General features: G+C 38.6%; 1 protein-coding gene across 1 annotated transcript in view; it reads right to left on the bottom strand.

Annotated features, from left to right (window-relative positions):
• The window catches only part of grin2aa (glutamate receptor, ionotropic, N-methyl D-aspartate 2A, a), a gene marked incomplete at its 3' end in the record, with an annotated part of 115,770 nt that overhangs the window by 95,282 nt on the left and 2,556 nt on the right, over positions 1-17,932 (bottom strand). Inside the window, exon 3 of the mRNA XM_079457399.1 lies at positions 15,445-15,852. Within this exon, the coding sequence (XP_079313525.1) occupies positions 15,445-15,849 (405 nt within the window). The 5' untranslated portion in view covers positions 15,850-15,852. The remainder of the gene's footprint in view (positions 1-15,444; positions 15,853-17,932) is intronic.

Here is a 17,932-nt window from a genome sequence, read left to right as displayed (position 1 = left end):
CCATCACAGAGCCAGGCAGAGGCCGTACTCCTTACTAGCTGGGCGAGGTGATTTTGTCTCGAGCCAGACGATTGAAAACATCATTCTCATCATACGCACCATCTCCAAGAGAACTGTGGCAGACTCTGTCGCCACGGCGCGTTCTGACTCTGACCTGCAGATAAAAGCAGTGCTGTTACAGAGAAACACATCTGCAATAATAAAAAAAATGCCAGTGAAAGAGTCGCCACTTCTCTTAAACGTCCCCATAAGCCTTCCGGAGCGAAGGTCCTTGGAGCTATTAGCGGAATACACAACAGAAGAAGAGCGCAGGAGTCTTCCTTGAGACGTTTTCAATAACTACAGAATTATAATGCAGAGCCTTCTGTTCAATCTCACCTTAACACACTTATTCAGCTTCAGATCTTCTTAAAGAGAGAGCTCAGCCAAAAACGATATTTTTTGCTCATCGTCGCTTTAAAGACAAAGGCTTTTATCTTTTCTATTATACCAAACTGTTGATGAGGTCGTATTTAAATTAGGGCTGGGAAAGTTAACGTGTTATTATCGCAATTCATTTCAAAAATTCGTTGCTCATTGGCTCTGAAACGTACAGACAAATCGAGGGTCACAGAAGGGGTGGGATGTTGATCGGTACTGGCTGGGGAATGGCGTCGCCACGCATGTCGACCAGAGGGCATTTTGGGCCTAGGACTGCTGAAGCCCACCGCGCACATGAACCAGGCACCCCTGAACGTGAAGGTACCGAACTCTTATATGGACATTTCGTTTTAAATTCCTTCCTAACAGCGGAGTTGATAGAACAAACCACTCCATTTCGTCTCCCCTCCTTCAGCCATGCACTTATCTATAGGTGCCCTCGTCCCACAAAGATGTAATATGCGCGGATGAGAGAGGCTTATTTAATGCTATTGATGATAAAGCGGAAGGAAATGAATAGCCTGCAGAATACAAACATTTCCCCGGCAAAGGTACAAAACAGCAACGATAACAAATTGTGTTGCGTGTATTGTATGCAGTGTAAGGCTAATGCAGAAAACATGTTTAAACATGTGCGCCTAGAGAGTCAGAGCCCAAACTACTAAACTGAGTTATCTTTGACATCATCTTTTCTGAAACGGACAAAATTACATAAGAATTCCCATTTTAGCAAGGGTCCATGTAAAAGTAGTCCGTTATATGACAGATCTCGGTTTATAATGTTCATTAAACAAGAAAGCAAGGGCCCAAAACCCTCCCTCATATTGAAGGAATTGTGTTCTCCTCATATGAATTGTTAAGATAAAGAAAAAAAGTAGCATGCAATAATTTATTTGTCTAAAGATGTGCTTTAAATACAGTACACTTTGTGTTGAAAGAGAGTTGATGTATAAGCAATAAAATCAATAATCACAACTTGTTTTTCTATATCAAACTAGACAGAATGTTAAAAATTGTATCGTTGCCCAGCACTAATTTAAAAGCTAAAATTTGATGTGTTGCTTTTTTGGACCTTGACAGAGGTGAACACTTTAACATGTCATGGTTTGGATCAGACAAGCTTGAAATAAAAAAAGATCATAATTTAAAACAAATTGAAATTTAAGCTAATATAACATTATTTTCATTTTCATGTGAACTACTCCTTTCATAAACACCAATTCAGCTTGTTTTCTTAAAGTGACAGTGACCATATTACGCAAAAGCAACCTAATTTAATCACAACTACACAATACACACAAAAGCTTTCAATATCAAGTCTTTTAACAGAAAGCTTCATCTGAAACTTGTCACTCAACTGTGAACATTCGTCAGTGGCACATAGTGAACAACCTCTTCCCAGCCTTCAGATGCATCTGGAGGTGTGTTGACCTCACTCATAATGAATCTGCCAGGAACCATCACCAGTGGCTGAACACAAAAGAAGATATTTTAAAGAATGTTGGTAACCAAACAACAACGATACCCATTGGATTGCATTGGTTTTGTGTCTATACAATAGAAGTGAATGGGTACCGCTGTTGTTGGGTATACCCGTGGTATTCACGATAAATCCTAGTTGATGACGCATTTTTTTGTGAGACCCATTCACAGCTCACATGAGGAGCGAAACCGTTTATAGCCGAGGGCGGACGTGAAGCTGAGAAAGAGTTTGCACAAAAAGAGGAGCTCTAACTCTCGTAAAGGATGTAGATGCTATGTTTTAGAATGTTTAGTTTCCCTTTAGTATATTAAAACACCACGACATTTAGTTTGGCTTAAAGTTATTATTTATGCGTGTGCGCATTGCACAAATTGTATGGATCGTCCCGCGTGCAGCTTGCGCCCACATGTGCTTTCAATGTTTACATCGAGTACAATTTGTAAGTTTGTATTACTTGTATCAGTTATTTTAAATAGGTGTTTATGATAGGTGTCTAGACTACATGCAGCTACTAAAAAAAGCAGTGGATGGTGTTATATAGTTATATCGTCATTTGTATCGTTATCGCAACAAAAACCAGAAAATACTGTGATAGAGTTTTAGGGCCGGATTATCCAATGGGCATTATGGGCAAAGCCCCAAGGGAAATTCCATATAACAGAGTTTCCGCTATATAAATTCTGCCGTGCGCTTCTCTGGCACATGGAGGTGCGCATACAAAAAAACAATTCTAACTTAGGCAGTCTGTCTCTTGATTTAACTTTATGAGCCCTCTAGCGGCTTTTGTTCAGAATAAGCGCAGTGAAAAAATCTATAGACTTCATGGATAAACCTTAAATTTCATTCAGTGGGAAAATGTCTCCAGTGGTGCCCCGGCATCTCTCGGCGTCACTCTGTACAGTGAGCGGCAGGAAGAAGCAGCACATACAATTCATTTCATGACAGGTGCCTCCTGACTGAAATGAGTAGCCTATGGCGTTTCCAACACTGTTTGGATATATAAACATGAACACAGTTCTTCTGTAAATATGCACATGGTTACCTAGTCGGAGGATGTGAGAATAACCTAAATAATTTCTTAGATGATGTTGCGTTATAAGTCAGACCTGACAATAGAATCTGAACATATGTCAATGAGAACGGCTTTATTGTTGTAAATATAATCTACGACCTCACGGTTTTAAATCTCAAAAGGTAACAAGTATTTGGTGAATTTTACATTGATATAATGATGAATAGGTCTAACTGCCTCACTTTACCAATATTTAGCCTTCAATATTAGATAATCCATAGTGCTTTTACATACATTGCAAAATGTTTACATACACACAAATATTACGATGTAGTAATACAACTATATAGGCTAAAGTAGTATAGGCTGCCCATTTATAATCCACAAGACACTTGTGCCCTGGGGCCTTTGAATTCTTAATCCGGGCCTGGCCATATCACCCACCCCTAGAAATGAGCGAAACCAGGTATAGCCGAGGGCCGACGTGAGGGTGAGGAAATGATGAAGGATCATGAACTATTACTTTAAAGCCAATTGAAAGCAGTTCAGGTGACTGGTTAACAAAAAATGTGCATAATCATCACAATATTTATCAATAAATAGTATAAAAAAACACTGAATTATGCAGTGACCAGAAAAATATGAAAATTCTTATTAATATTTATATTAGCATACTATTTCTCTTGGTATTCTTTTCTGACTGTTTCTAAAAGCATCCATGCACGGCGGACACCTGCTGACTGCTTTTCCTTTACTGCTCTGTCCAACTCATCCAAACAAAATCTTAAATAAAAATATCTTGTGAAGCAATTCACGCATTTCCACAGATTCCAATTATCTTAAATATACATTAATTCACGCATGACCAAATGTATGACAGGTATTGTAAGCTGTGCATTTGCATCTGTTGGTGTTAGACAGGATATCCTTTACAATTATCCAAAGTAGACACAGAGACAATTTCTTCTGTGGGCGGTGCTGTTCTGTGATATGTTGAGCAGGTGTTGGGCCACCCACAATTTATCACACATGTGTGATGGAAAGTGCCTTCACATACACACACAGGCAGCCACAATTATCAGTCAACACAAAGATCAAATCAATGTCAATTCACAAAATGACAGTTTTGTCAAAGCGCGATAAGAACCGATGAGGTTGTCCAATAAAAGGCAAACTCTTACATCAACATGCTCAGCCAGTTTCTAAAGCTGATTTCTGCAAGCAGCAAATACTGACGAACGTTGATTCTTTGAATACACCTTGTCTACAATAACTGCATTCCATGTTGTTTACAATAAATATATAACTTGCATAACTATACTCAACCGTCATCAATGAACAAATGAATAATGGTTACAGAGTACACGGCACTAAGAGCTTGACAAAATAGAGTGTGGGAAAAACAAGCGTCAGTCTTCCGTAAGCTACATCTATCAAACCGTTTTCCCACAATGAAAAGACTTCCAGAGATTCACTTCGCGTGGCTCTTGAAACTGAATTACAACCATAATTGCATTTGAGCTGCTTTATTTTAGACCAGTTCCCTCTGAACTGCTGATACATCGGCGCCGCTTTTTCAAAAATTACGCAGAGAAACATGGGTAAGAGTTTGGATCAAAGCTGACACTAAGACGTTTTCGACCTGATTTACTAATAAAGGAGCTAAATTGGGGTCAGGTGATGAAGTACGAAAGAGCTGGAACTTCTTTTACAGTGCAATACAATTCAAATGTAGTTGGGCCATTACTGCAAAGTTCAGAATGTGAGCAAAATGTTATCACTGATGACATCTGGTAGAGATAACCTCCCCTCCTCCCTAGGCTCTCACCACTCTTTCCGTCTTTGTTGATCCTCTGGTCTCATCACCGATGTGGGGAAGCAGAGAGTGATTGACATGTTGGAGGCGGAGAGGTGCTAAGAAATCCAAACAGGTCCATGTGTTGGACGAAGAGATAAGAGAGTGTATGTTGAAAGGCACAGGGAGCTGCCAAACCCGATGAGCTGCCACAGGGGAGGAGAACATCTGACAGAGTCAAGACAAGAATGGGAGCAAAGATACCGGGGGGAAAATTCACCTACTGTTTTAATCTAGGATATAGACTATGTGCTGAAAATCTCCTCATTTAGTTTAAATATAGTGAACAAGGAAAAGGCAGCGCAATTAAAGATTCGATAAAATCGCAAGACTCTATTTTCTGCCCTATTTTGTTTTTAAAAAACCCTATTTGCTAACCCTTGCTAGTGAAGTGCAACAAGTTATTTAATAAAAGAAACAGGCTCGATTTCAAATGCAAATATCTGATATAAGACAACATTTTCCTTCTTGACACTCAGATGTGACACGCAAGACCACACATTCTGTCAGCGGACAACCTATAAGGAAGTTACACGGCTTAGCATGATGGCATTATGACATGTCATTAGCCTGTGTGCACATTTGCTGTGACCAAAAGTGCGTTGACAGCCAGTCAGCCATACATGTGTCAGGTATGCATAGAAAGAAGATGAAGGAAGGACATGCCAGGAGAAATACAGTATGTCCATACAATTAAATTGTATGCTTATACAAAATAAATAAAAAAGGAATTTAATTTATCTAACTGGTGTTGTTTTGGTGGCAAGTTTTGAAGGTGGGCTTAATGCTGTAAGCAAAGCTTGTATGCCAGAAAAGATTTAAGTGCAATGTAAGAAACAATGAACCGCAATGACGTCATGTTGACATGCATAAAAAATATTCTGCAAATAACACCCATGTACCTGACTTTAATTAAATGATATCATCACAGACAAAGATGAGGTGCCCATCGAGTCACCTCTGACCTTGCCCTGCCTCTCTACACAAAATTTACATTTGGCAGAATGCTTTCATACAAAGCGACTTACATTGCAATATACTATACATTTGTTATTCTCAGTATGTGCAATCCCTGGGATCGAACCGATGATCTTGGCGTTGCTAGCACCATGCTCTAACCACTGAGCCACAAGAAAGCCAGTCTAAGAGCTACGACAGATGCCTGGGCGGGGTGAAACTCAGCTGGCACTGGAGATCTCACAGTTGTGCCCCTGGGCCCGCTTTCTATGCACCAAACTCCAGTGAAGACTTCAGCCCTTGGGGGAAAAAACATGTTTCAGATTGACGTCTGAGGACTTCAATATGCACCATTCTGGCAATAATCACAGACAATTCCAAGAGAAACAGTGTAACCGTAAGAGATGTTTGAAGGATACTCTATTTAGACATAAAACGGGGCATACGACTAACAACTTATTTCCACCATAATACAATATATCTTCTAAGAAAATCAGACATTTTACAGGTAAGAGTTGCTTTATCAGCCACCTCCCGTGAAGGTAATTGTTTTTCAACCTGTGTTTGGTTAATCATTTGGTGCACTTGGAATGCTGCCAGCTAGATGCAGAAAATATGGTCCCTGTTTAAAGTACCCGAGACTCTGTAAAAATGTGTCAACACCCACTCTTTGATTCGGTTCATTGACTGAGGATGTTCAATAAACATGCTCTTTAAAGACGTAATGTTTCTTTTTCATTATGAAGGTCAAATTTGAGCAATTTTGTTGATAAAATTCCATAAAAATCGACGCTTCTGTTTTTCATTCATTTGACCTTCATTTGGGTGACATGCAGGAAGCCGCTATTTATAATCCCTTTTCACAGCAACAAAAAGCCACCGGTTCTTTATAATTCCTTCCCTTGTGTTGTTCGTGTGGAATAGCACCTCACAAATCTCCACATGATGACTCCATGTTGAACACTGTCACCTTACCAATGAAATAGCTGTCATATTTTTCCCCTCAATGTTCTTTACATCTTCAAGGCCACTTTATAAAGCAGAACGCCTCTACACTTTCCTTCATAATAAGAGAGTTGTCACGACTTATGCGCGCTCCCGCTCTGAAAGTCCTCAACTTTTGTTAAGCACAGAAAGCAGTTTCAGTAACAAAAATTTCATCAAATCTAAACCTCCATCTAATGTTGTTCCCCACATCAGTCAGTCCATTAACAACTATGTAGAACTATGTATATATCAGCAAACAGGACTATTTCAAGACCTAGGCTGCTGCCTCCAGCATAACAAAAATGTCTCCATCTCCTGAAATTAGTGACCTAACTGTGGAAGTCTCTGGAGCTCTGAAAGTCTGTTGCCTCATTTGTCAAAGCTGACCCTGAAAAACTCAGCGGTTTTGTCATTTATCTTTGCTACCTTTGGACCTATTTTTAAGGCATGTCCAAGCATTAAAAGGGAAGGAACATGGGAAGAAGTGGAACAAAAACTAGTTTAATTTCAAGGCGTGTGGAAATTTGAGAAAGAATCAAGAGTTCCGTGGAAAGACAAAATAAGACGGTCATTCTTCAAAACAGACCCTGGTTTTAGACTCTATACTGTGAGTATAAGTTATATGTTTCTAAAAGCTATTCAAAAGATGAACTACACATGACATTCCCCAAAAGACACTAAAAATGGCTTTGAAGTACTTCAGCTGATCTATAAAAACGCAGCAGATCTCGTTGAGCACAAAACAGGTCAATAGTTTCCATCGATTAATATGTTAAACCTCTGTTAATCAATTATCCAATTAAAATCCTTCAGCAGACGTGTTTGTAATACATTTTGCAATAATGCTGTTTGAATAACCTCTATTAAAGTCGACCTATTTATAGGACCTCGAGCCACTTCATCTGAAGGAAGTTTATAACGCTTAACCAGCTAAAGGAAGAGGAAAAGTTGAAATACTTTCAATAAATATGCAAAGGATAATTGTGGTGTTAAAAATGTCACACGGAAGCGGATCATTAGCACAATTTAGTTTTGTGGCACAATACACCATGTACATTACGCTGTATTAGTACTCTCTTCCCAAGCATCTTAAATGGCCTTAAAGGAATAGTTTGCCCAAAATTTAAAATTGTATTATAATTCATGTTTTAAATGTATTTATAATAAAAACATTCATATCCAAGCTCTAAATTAAAATAAGACAACATCTCAAATTTTGGAGTAAAGTTTTCCTTTAAACGGACTGTTCACCTGAAAAATACATAATTTACTCACCCTCAAGTTGTTCTAAATCTGTATAAATGTCTTTGTTCCTGATGAACACAGATAAAGTTATTTGGCAGAATGCTTGTAACCAAACAGTTTTTGGCCACCATTGACGATCATGGTAGGAAAAATTACAAAGGTAGTCAAAGGTGCCCCAGAACTGTTTACTTTCCTTTATTCTTCAAAATATATTATTTTGTGTTTAACAGAACACAGAAATGTACTAATAATTTTTTCCTACTATTGTTGTCAATGTTGGCCAATAATTGTTTGGTTACAAGCATTCTTCCAAATATCTTTCTCTGTGTTCACCAGAACAACAACATTTATACAGATTTGGAAAATGCCGGCGAATACAGTTTGGTCTCTTCCTTGATGTACCTAAGAAACCATCAACTTTCCTCTAAACAATACATTGCTTTTGTGAACAATTAATAATCTTATACTTGTTATGTCCCTCAGTACACAAAAAGTGAATCTAATGAATGTGCAAAGTACAAAGAGGATATTTTATTCATGTTCTCCACTCCCAACTTCTGTCTTTGCAACACACTTCAATGCTTTTGACAAGAAATCGTACCAATATACAGGAGTGTATTCTGATGTAATTGTGTTCTCTGCATGAGCTCTCCAGAGCATCTCTCATCATGCTTCGGCAGTGGACGACAGAGTCTGGGGAAAGCTTTATTCATTTATGCAGTCGCATAAAAGCCAAGCAGCAAGCTGTGAAGATGCAGTTCTGCCTAAAATTCAGTATCAGGTATCAAAAAGTTAGATGCATAACATTTCTCTGGCACTTGGAAAGGTTGAAATCTCAAATCTGAATGTTTATTATCCTGCGTGTAAAGCATGTGCTTCTACTTTGAAACTTTCTACTTTTTTAAGAGCTGCTTGAGAAAATAGACCTATTTAAACAATGTGGATAAATGAGGAGTTTTATAGACTTCAGAGTACAGTTTGAGTGTCAATATTTAAACTCAGAAAACGTAAATCTGTCAATTTCAGGGATAGTTCACCTAAAACTATTACATTTTGTATAATTTCTTCACCCTCGAAGAAAGAACGTTATTCAAGTTTGGAATGACATGAGGGTGAATAAAGGATGATAGGATTTTCGTTTTTAGGTGAACTATCCTTTAAAGCAATCTGATATTTATTACTGGGCCATTCTACACATTGTATATATACACATATATACACATTGAACCAAATACTATCATAACATCTTAGTTGATAATTTAATCTACTTTTTTTTTTACAAAACATCCCATTTTTCAGTAGCGACGGTAAAGTTTTGGTAGGGATCACTTTTAAATTGCACAGCAGAATCAGACCTTCAACATTTTATTTTAATACAAATAACTAACTACTGTATGTGTCCGGGATGGAGATGGCAGAACCCAGGCGCAGACAGTGGATAACAGAACTCAGAATTGATAATCTCAAAAAACCCAAGATGGGGCTTAAACGTCATCAGAAAATATTGTGGGAGGCAAAACATGACAAAAACCAACAAGAACAATCAGTCTCTTCAGGACTTGGCAAAACAGGAACAATGACACAGAAGTAGATATAAGAACGAACCAATACAGGAAAGCAAACACAAGGGCATTAAATAGGAGCACTAACAAGGGATACTTAAAATAGACAGGTGTGGTGAATGAATAGCCTACTGGCGGCTAGAGAGGAAACGAGGTGGGCGGGGTCAAAACACGACAGGAGAGCACATGGCCATCATAACAAACAATGACCATGTGCTTCCACTCAAAACACAAGGGACTCATGTTGGGACACAATGTTGCACATATGCAGCCAGCACATATAGCAGACACAATATCTAATAGAAAACCTACAGCTCACATAATATATCACTACTAAAACATACTAAAATACAAATGATTTGTAATACCACTGAGTTTTGTTTATTCCACAAATAAAGGATTAATTGTCCCCCTTTCCACCTAACGGAACAATTTTGTCACTACCGAAACAATGATGCCCAGTGATCGTTTCCATAGTGACTGTTTTGATAGTGACAATTATTGAATACTTTTGACCCTAGCTCAAAGATGCTGATCAGCACATGGAGTGCAAGTACAGTTTTGACCAGATGTACAGACATAAAAACAAACTTTGACAGAATAACGCCCAGTGTTTAGTATTGACGTTCCTTAAAGTTACACACATTTTTTCTTGATCAAAAATGTAGGGGTGTGGTTAAGCTTACTGAAATAATAATAATACTGAAGCTTACTGATATAATAAATATTATTGTAGGTTTCGAAAGATGATAGAAGGATCTTAGTTAACAACTAAGATTTGAATACTTGAATGCATTTTCAATGTGTTTTTTTTATGTGGGATGGCAGTTTGGATGAATTCTGTAGAATGGCCCTGCTATGAGAAAACACTGTGCGAGAAATCAAGTGAAATCAGCTTCACATGCCCTTAACCGGGGAAAACAACAGCCCTCCAGCGGCCAGGAAAACATCTGCCTCACATCTCACCCTTCACAGTCGCAATGACCTGTCTTAAATTAATGAGCTAAGCTTTCTATTGCTCCAAATTCCCTGTCATTATGAAACCTGCTCCGTCCTTCCAGCTTGCCTTACGTAAGATTACAGTTTGCCTGCGTTAAGGTTTGCTGTTAGCAAGCGTCCCAATGTGTGATTACCCCTCCACTGGATTTGTCCTTACATAAAAGAGCACATAGCTGTGGGTCAATCTCTGTGTTAGGCCTTCGCTGTCTAGTAAATGTCAGAGGCTTCATTTACCTCATAATTGATGGTAAATAATTTGCTACATTTAACTGATGAAACAGCAGACGGTTAGCCTGTGACCCGAGATCGCTTTGGTGCAAACTACCTTGTCTTCATAACATCTTTCATTAATACTGACATCAGCAAGACCGAGCTGTGGTGTTTTCAAGGGTCAATGGCACATTTCCAGCACAGAGTCCAGCTTGCAGCCGCTAGAAATGTTTGAGTTGACCTGCAGGACTGCAGCAAACGTGTTCACATCTTTTAAATGCCAAAAATAGTTCCTATATCAAGTGACTATTGTGTTGATTGTCATAATAAAGTGTGACAAAGTGGGACTGCAAACATCATTTTAAGCAGATTGCCCAAACTGCCACTGGACGGACAAACAAAAATCCCAAAAACACATATCACTGGTTGAAAAATGTTTCTGTATATGAAACGCAAAAAGGTATCAGTATTCCGGATCAAATCATACGTATGCCTCCAAGAAGAAACAAATTATCTATAAACTGGAGCTCATTGTTGTTTTGTTCAATTAAATTCATCCAAATTTTTTCTGGCAGATTCTATATGGTTTTATTTGCAACAAAAAACTAATTTGGACTTAAATGATCAATAGTCTGAGCTCTGTGAGCTTTTAAATGAATTTAATTACATTTCATGAGAAAAGAAAGACTAAACGCAGTAATGGGGATGCTCACTATTCTTCCACTGCCCATTGTCCGTTGCTTGTTTCATACACCCTGACCTTGCATTTGGCATAAAGAGACAATAAACAGGCTGGCCTGTAAATCATGTGATGTAAGTCATACAAGCTCTGTAGAAATGAACCCAACACAGACAGCCCAACGAAGATGGAATCTTAGCAAATAAATGCACAGGGTGACGTTTGGAGATGCAAAACGTAAGGGGCAAACTGTGAAGCAGGAGACTGCAACATTTGCTTTCTATGTAATCCCATTGTTGTCAATGAAAAGCAATTCAGATATTGAAGAGAACTCAATGATTCTGCTTTGCTGTGGGAAAGCGGTATCATCATACTCTCCAGCACGATTGTGCAAAGCCTTATTGCCTTGGAAATAGCAGTTGTTTAATTGTGTCTCTTGCTGCCTTTTCCATATGAGCCTGGCGAAAAAAGAAAGCATAACAATAATTATAAAACTTGTCCGGCAGATATGTGCTGTAATCTCATGACTGAGTTCAGCACGTGTCTAAACCATCACCTTTGTGATGCTAGTGAAGAACGGTGATGGACGACCAAGTTTAACCCTTTTGAGGCTACATCTACAATTGTGTGTCAAAGATTAGAAAACATAACGCTAGACGTGCAATGATACAGCTGTAAAGAATTATCCAGTGAGGCTCAAGGGTAAGTGCATTTCGGGACATTAACATCAGTGGACGTTCAGGACGGCTGCTGTTTTTTCTCTAAAATCGCATAATACTTTCGTGCAGAAGGGTGGCTCACAATTGTTTTGGTTGAAAGCAATCTCTGGGAATCTAACCACTGGAAACACCGGCAAACTGTGCACAAGTGGTGAGAGCAGCACTCGAAATCACAAATAGAGAAAACATTAACATTTACATTTAGTCATTTAGCAGACGCTTTTACCCAAAGCGACTTGCAGATGAGGCAGACATCTGGTATTTCTTCAGGGACTGGCAGCCCATTGGTCAGAATGAGATCCCAAATGAATGAACTGGTTAAAGTCTGCCAATTTTGTGGGCTGCGCTGGCTCATTAAATATCGGCCGACAAGAACGGGTTGTTTCTTATTTGTACGAGGTTTTAATGTATTCCGCTGACTGACGTCAATGCTACGCACCCGCCTATGACAGATTTATCGGAATTGACCTCACGGGGGTATTTTTTATTAAGTTTACAATATTAACGCTGTGATTGTTCTCTCATTTACAGCAACAACAGCAGGTTATTCATTTGAAGATGACAGCGTGTTAATTATTTTTTTTTCATAAATGCTCTCTTATTAGGGAATGGTAACACATAAAAACACATAAGTGCGCAGCGTGTCTTAATCACTTATCAAGAAAATAAAGTGCTCAATGTGATTCACATGAACCTTAGAATTCAAAACACACAATCTGTATTAGTACTGTTGCCTAATGCTAAAGCTAGATTTTGTTTAAAATAACAAACTGTCTTTTGGGATTAGCACTTGAACAGGTCAGTCGATTCAACATTTAAGTGAAGACCCTCCTTAAGGTGATTGTTCACCCAAAAGTGACAATTCTATCATCTATATACTCATCCTCTAGTCATTTTAAAACATTTGTGCAAACACAAAAAAAAAATATTTGTCAAGTGGCTCTGATTGACTTGCATTGGTTTTGTGTCCGAAACAATAGAAGTGAATGGGTGCCGGCGCTGTTCGGTTACCAACCTTCTTCAAAATATATTCTTTTGTATTCTGCAGAAGAAGAAAATCATACAGGTTTGAAATGACAAGAGGTGACAGTAAGCGAAATATCCCTTTAAAGCCTATATAGGATGTAGCAATTGTTCCCACCAGGCAAATTTACTATCTTCTCAACCAGCAAGAAACATTTGCATGATCACCTCCACAAGGCTTGTTTAAGGAATCATCACGCAAAGAAAAAAATAGAGCCAATGTGTTTAAAAAGCACAATTCACAATAACATCAAATTGCGCTCCTGAATGCATTACAGAGGCCCCTGGGAGTCATATCCTCCAAACTGATGTCCATGAACTAATAGCAAATGAAAGCAGGGGGCATATCTCATCCAAAGAAGAACTCTATGATCAGCAGACTCCCTGGACACAAGGTCTGTGAACTCCTTAAGTGCTCTGCATGATACATCAACAGGACGTCAACTTCCCTCCCTGGTCTAAAGAATGAAAAGGGCTATTAAAAATGTAAGTGCCACATATAAAGCAAAAATAAAGTTGTGTTTTATCAAACCAAAAGAAAGATGGTGAAAACGCAAATATAAATTAAAAACACATTTTTGTTATAAAGATCAATTATTAGTAGTGCTATTTAATTGTGATGATTATTATGATGCTTTAAAATGCTAATAGAATTGTATAAAAAACATTTAAGAACATTTTGAATTTAACTTCTTTGAATAATTGAATAACCAATAAGGTGCTTAACCAAAGCACAAGCAAAAAAACGGGGTACCGCTCATTTTTAGTTCATTGTGTTAGTGAATTCCTACCTTTGCATCACTTTAGTTTAAACCACAGTATGTCTATATTGAACAGCTCAATCGTCTGGGGTTTGTAATAAACACTATACTAAAGGATAGGCTTTACAGGATCGGCACTGGCAAGACTTAGAAGAGATCAGCGCATCGAACCTTTCCCTGTCTGTGATAAAGGAGAGAAAGAAAACCATTGGTCAGCAATTACCTAAATGGCCATTTCCATTGTATGTTGATTCTGCTCTTGCCACCGGCCTTTATTAAATGACAATCGTGTGTCTTAAATCAATCGCTTCGGGCTGGAGATATATGTGAAAGAAACCTACAAAATGTCAATAAGATAGTCAGTTGATCTTTGGCCGTAACTGCTAGTGAGCGTGCCTGCGCATGGGCCGTTGTATGCGCAAAGTCGCACTTTGGTTATAAAACAAAGAGTTTCCCTGACATATGCCAATGGATGCTATGTTTATAGAGCCGAAATCCTGCTGTATTGGCGCTAAATGAAGTAAGACCTGCCTCGCAGCCCACCATTAATTACCATGTGTACCAATTCTCGTGTCCTTAACTAGATAAACAGCAAGGCACGCTGGAATAAAAAAGCCATTAAGTGGCATTCATTTCCCCTTGCTTACCAATAATGCCCCAACGATCAACATAATAGTAAACAGAAACTTTTCAACAGCTACGAAATGCATCCATGTAGCTAGTAGCATGAGCTCACAGGTTGATATACATATATAGTTTTCATTGCATGCACATGATTTATAATGCAACAAAAGAAGATGCAAAGGTCCCAGTGATCTAAAAAAATGCGACATTTATCTCCTTAAGGATCAACACAGTCGTTGAGAATGACTTAAAACGCAGCTGAAGAAAAGCTCCTGAGAATAACTTTGCTTCATTTAATACAGAGACGTTCTGGCATGAAAACAGAGCAAACACATTTAAATAGGCCAGCAAGAGCTCAAGAGAAACACGTTTATTATATAAACTCAATGCAAAACAAAGGGATTTTTTAGTGAGTGGGAATTCACCTGTGCGGTTTGTGGTAGGTAATGAGAACGGCACAGAAATAAACAGAATGGTACGTTGTTACTGTACTACAGGCTGAGCTCTGATCTGGTTTTTGCCACATGACACGGTGTAAACGCTGTCAAAATGAAGTGAGTGATACCTGACGACACCCATGACAGTTCAGAATAAAACCCCTTTGTTTTTGGTTTCAGAAAAGTTATTACTCCAGCGAAATACAGCTTCTGTAGGTCTGAGAGAGAGCATATGTTGTGAAATAACTCCATATGGTTATTTGTCTGGGGAACAGTTAAGGCACGATGCATGTTGAACTAATGGAATTATTTTACATCGATGTCGTTACCAAACCATATTTTGAGTGTACACATTTACCCACAGAAGCAATCTGTGTTCAGTGAGTGATGTTCTTCAACACCTTTATTCGATAATGCAGCATCCTGCTGTTCGGCAAACTTAATACAGTGATGCTTGAGAGACCGACTGACCTTATCCGCCATGATCATGGACGAACCTCCGTGGATCCCCAGGATAGGTATCAACGTCTGCGAGGAAATAAAATCCAAAATCTGGGCGATGGCTTCCTGGTCTGTGCCGTCCCCAAACACCACGCCGTGGATTTTAGTCCCGGACATGAGATCGCACACATGGTTAATGATGCTCCTGGGGTCTGTTTCATTCACGAGCAGGGTGACCACGTTGACGTCGATGGGATCATCCTTGCTCCACAGAGCCCGTATATCTCTCTCCGAGATGTAGCGGGTTTGGCCCAGGATCACAGCAATGTTCAGTATGGGAACCTTTTCCGCCGCATGTGAGATGTTAAGGAGGGTAAGGAGAGCTGGAAGAGTCAGAAGAACCGACTTGGAAAACCCCATAGTGCACGACTTCATTCCCTATGACAACAAACATACAGGCTCTTTGTGAATGAATGCTTACAGACCTTTTCAAATACACCACATGTGCTCTTTTTCTGTCATATTCAGGAGTGTTGTTAATGAACGCAGTGTGCAGTTTTAACAAATACACTGAGATGATAAACAATACTTTTAAGTAGTAAATTGAAACGTGTATGACTTTCTTTCTTCTATATAACAAAAAGGCTCTAACCTGACAGCCTCGGACACCATTCACTTTCGTTGCATCAATACGAGTGAATGGTGACTGAGGCTGCCACTACCCAACATTCTGTGTTTTGTGTTCCATTACAAACAGAAAGATGAATTTGAAACATCAGAATAAATATACAATGACAGAATTTATATATTTGGATGAACTATCCCACTAAAAATAACCTCATCGCTTTCTCTGTTCATTTTACATTCAATTGCGTGTACTGGAGTTACACAACTACGGCAAGTGCAGAATTTTATCATCTCATTTCGAAACATAGGCAATGAATAGCTAGCAATGAGCAAATGATGAGTATTACATGTGACACTAGATCTGAGCAGCAAGCAGGGCAGAAGAGAGTGGAGCTGACATCATCACATGAAGACTCTGGCTGAGAAAGAGGAGGCTTACAGGCTCTGCTACTGTAGCCAGCATGAATACGCAACCAGATCAAGCAAGACATAAAATTGCAGGGAATAACATACGGAGAAGTCTACCATTCATGAAGAGAATAATGCATCATTAACATCATTATGTAGGACAAGCTAAAAGCAAGCTCGATTTGTAGTTTGGTCTGATTGACTAAGAAATCAGTAGAGCAGTAAAACAGGAACGTAAGCATTGGTTCGTTTCAATGCAGCTGAGTGAATCTGGGTAAAAACACCTCGCTGTGTGTGACTTCATTTACGCTTGATTATGTCATTTACACACAAATCTTTGAAGCGTTCACACTTATATTAGCTTTGCAAGTTATTTATTAACTATATTACTATTTTGAGGGTAAACGCAGAAATTGTTTATTTTTAATCATTGTAATCAATCACTGAATAAATACCAATAAGTTTAATATAGTTAATGTATCATTGTTTTAAGCCCTTAGGTTTTTTTATAATGAGCATAAAATGTTCAATGTTTATGTAAGAAATCGTCACGTGAAATATAATCATGAATAGGCTATATGTGGCAAAAATTAATGAATGTGGATCTGAAACTGCAGGCACACTTTGACTAGAGGGTATGTCTTTGATTTGACTGCAATGCATTTATATAATCTTTATTTTCAATTAAAAATAATAGGAGAGAGAGAGAGAGAAAGAGAGATTTAAATTTGTATGTTTGGATGTATAAAACTCCCCTGGTTTTCTATTTTAGTCAAATTCGATATCAGTGTTCCTACAACGTGACAAAGATCTTAACACTGGGAAATATATCTAGATGAATATTTCTTCTGATACCTCATTAATTTCCCCAATACGACCATTATGCAAGTGCGCCCCCTGTTGACGCGTCCCGCGCGCTTTCCGTTCTCAGACGGAATGGTGAAGTACAGAATAATATTTATAGGAAATACGTGGGAACTTTACAGTAGCAGCAGCTTAGAATCTCGTTAGTAGACGTCGTGACTAAAAATGAAGTGAAGCGCTTCTTGTGCAAAACAAATATAGGCCTAACAAAAACAGAGTCACATTTTAACAAGAAAAGTGGCTATTCGAAGTTGGATCAACAACTGGACCAAAATCCGCATTAATCTGTTACCAAAACGACAGACAAATCATCTCTCATTTTAAACACTTCATACGCATGTCGTTCTTTCGCTGTATTCCGTTTATTGATCCGCTTATTAGTCAATTGTTTCGTTTCATCCGTCAAGAGAGGAGCACTCCAGAAAAATCCACAGAGAGCGCTCACATGATTATGACACGAGTTTTCATACATGTAAAACAATGGGGTGTTGTTTAACGTAACTCAATACAAACCAACTTATCGTTCGGATGTGATGGTCTTTAAAACCCATTGTCGCGCGGTTGTAAAGTAACACGTTCTCTTTTCTTAGGTATATGCTTCTGATGTTCGCGCATCCCA

Source organism: Barbatula barbatula, assembly GCF_947034865.1.
Source record: "Barbatula barbatula genome assembly, chromosome: 5".
Lineage (NCBI taxonomy): Eukaryota > Metazoa > Chordata > Actinopteri > Cypriniformes > Nemacheilidae > Barbatula > Barbatula barbatula.
The sequence above is the reverse complement of the archived record's forward strand: the minus strand, read 5'-3'. Positions and strand labels throughout refer to the sequence as shown.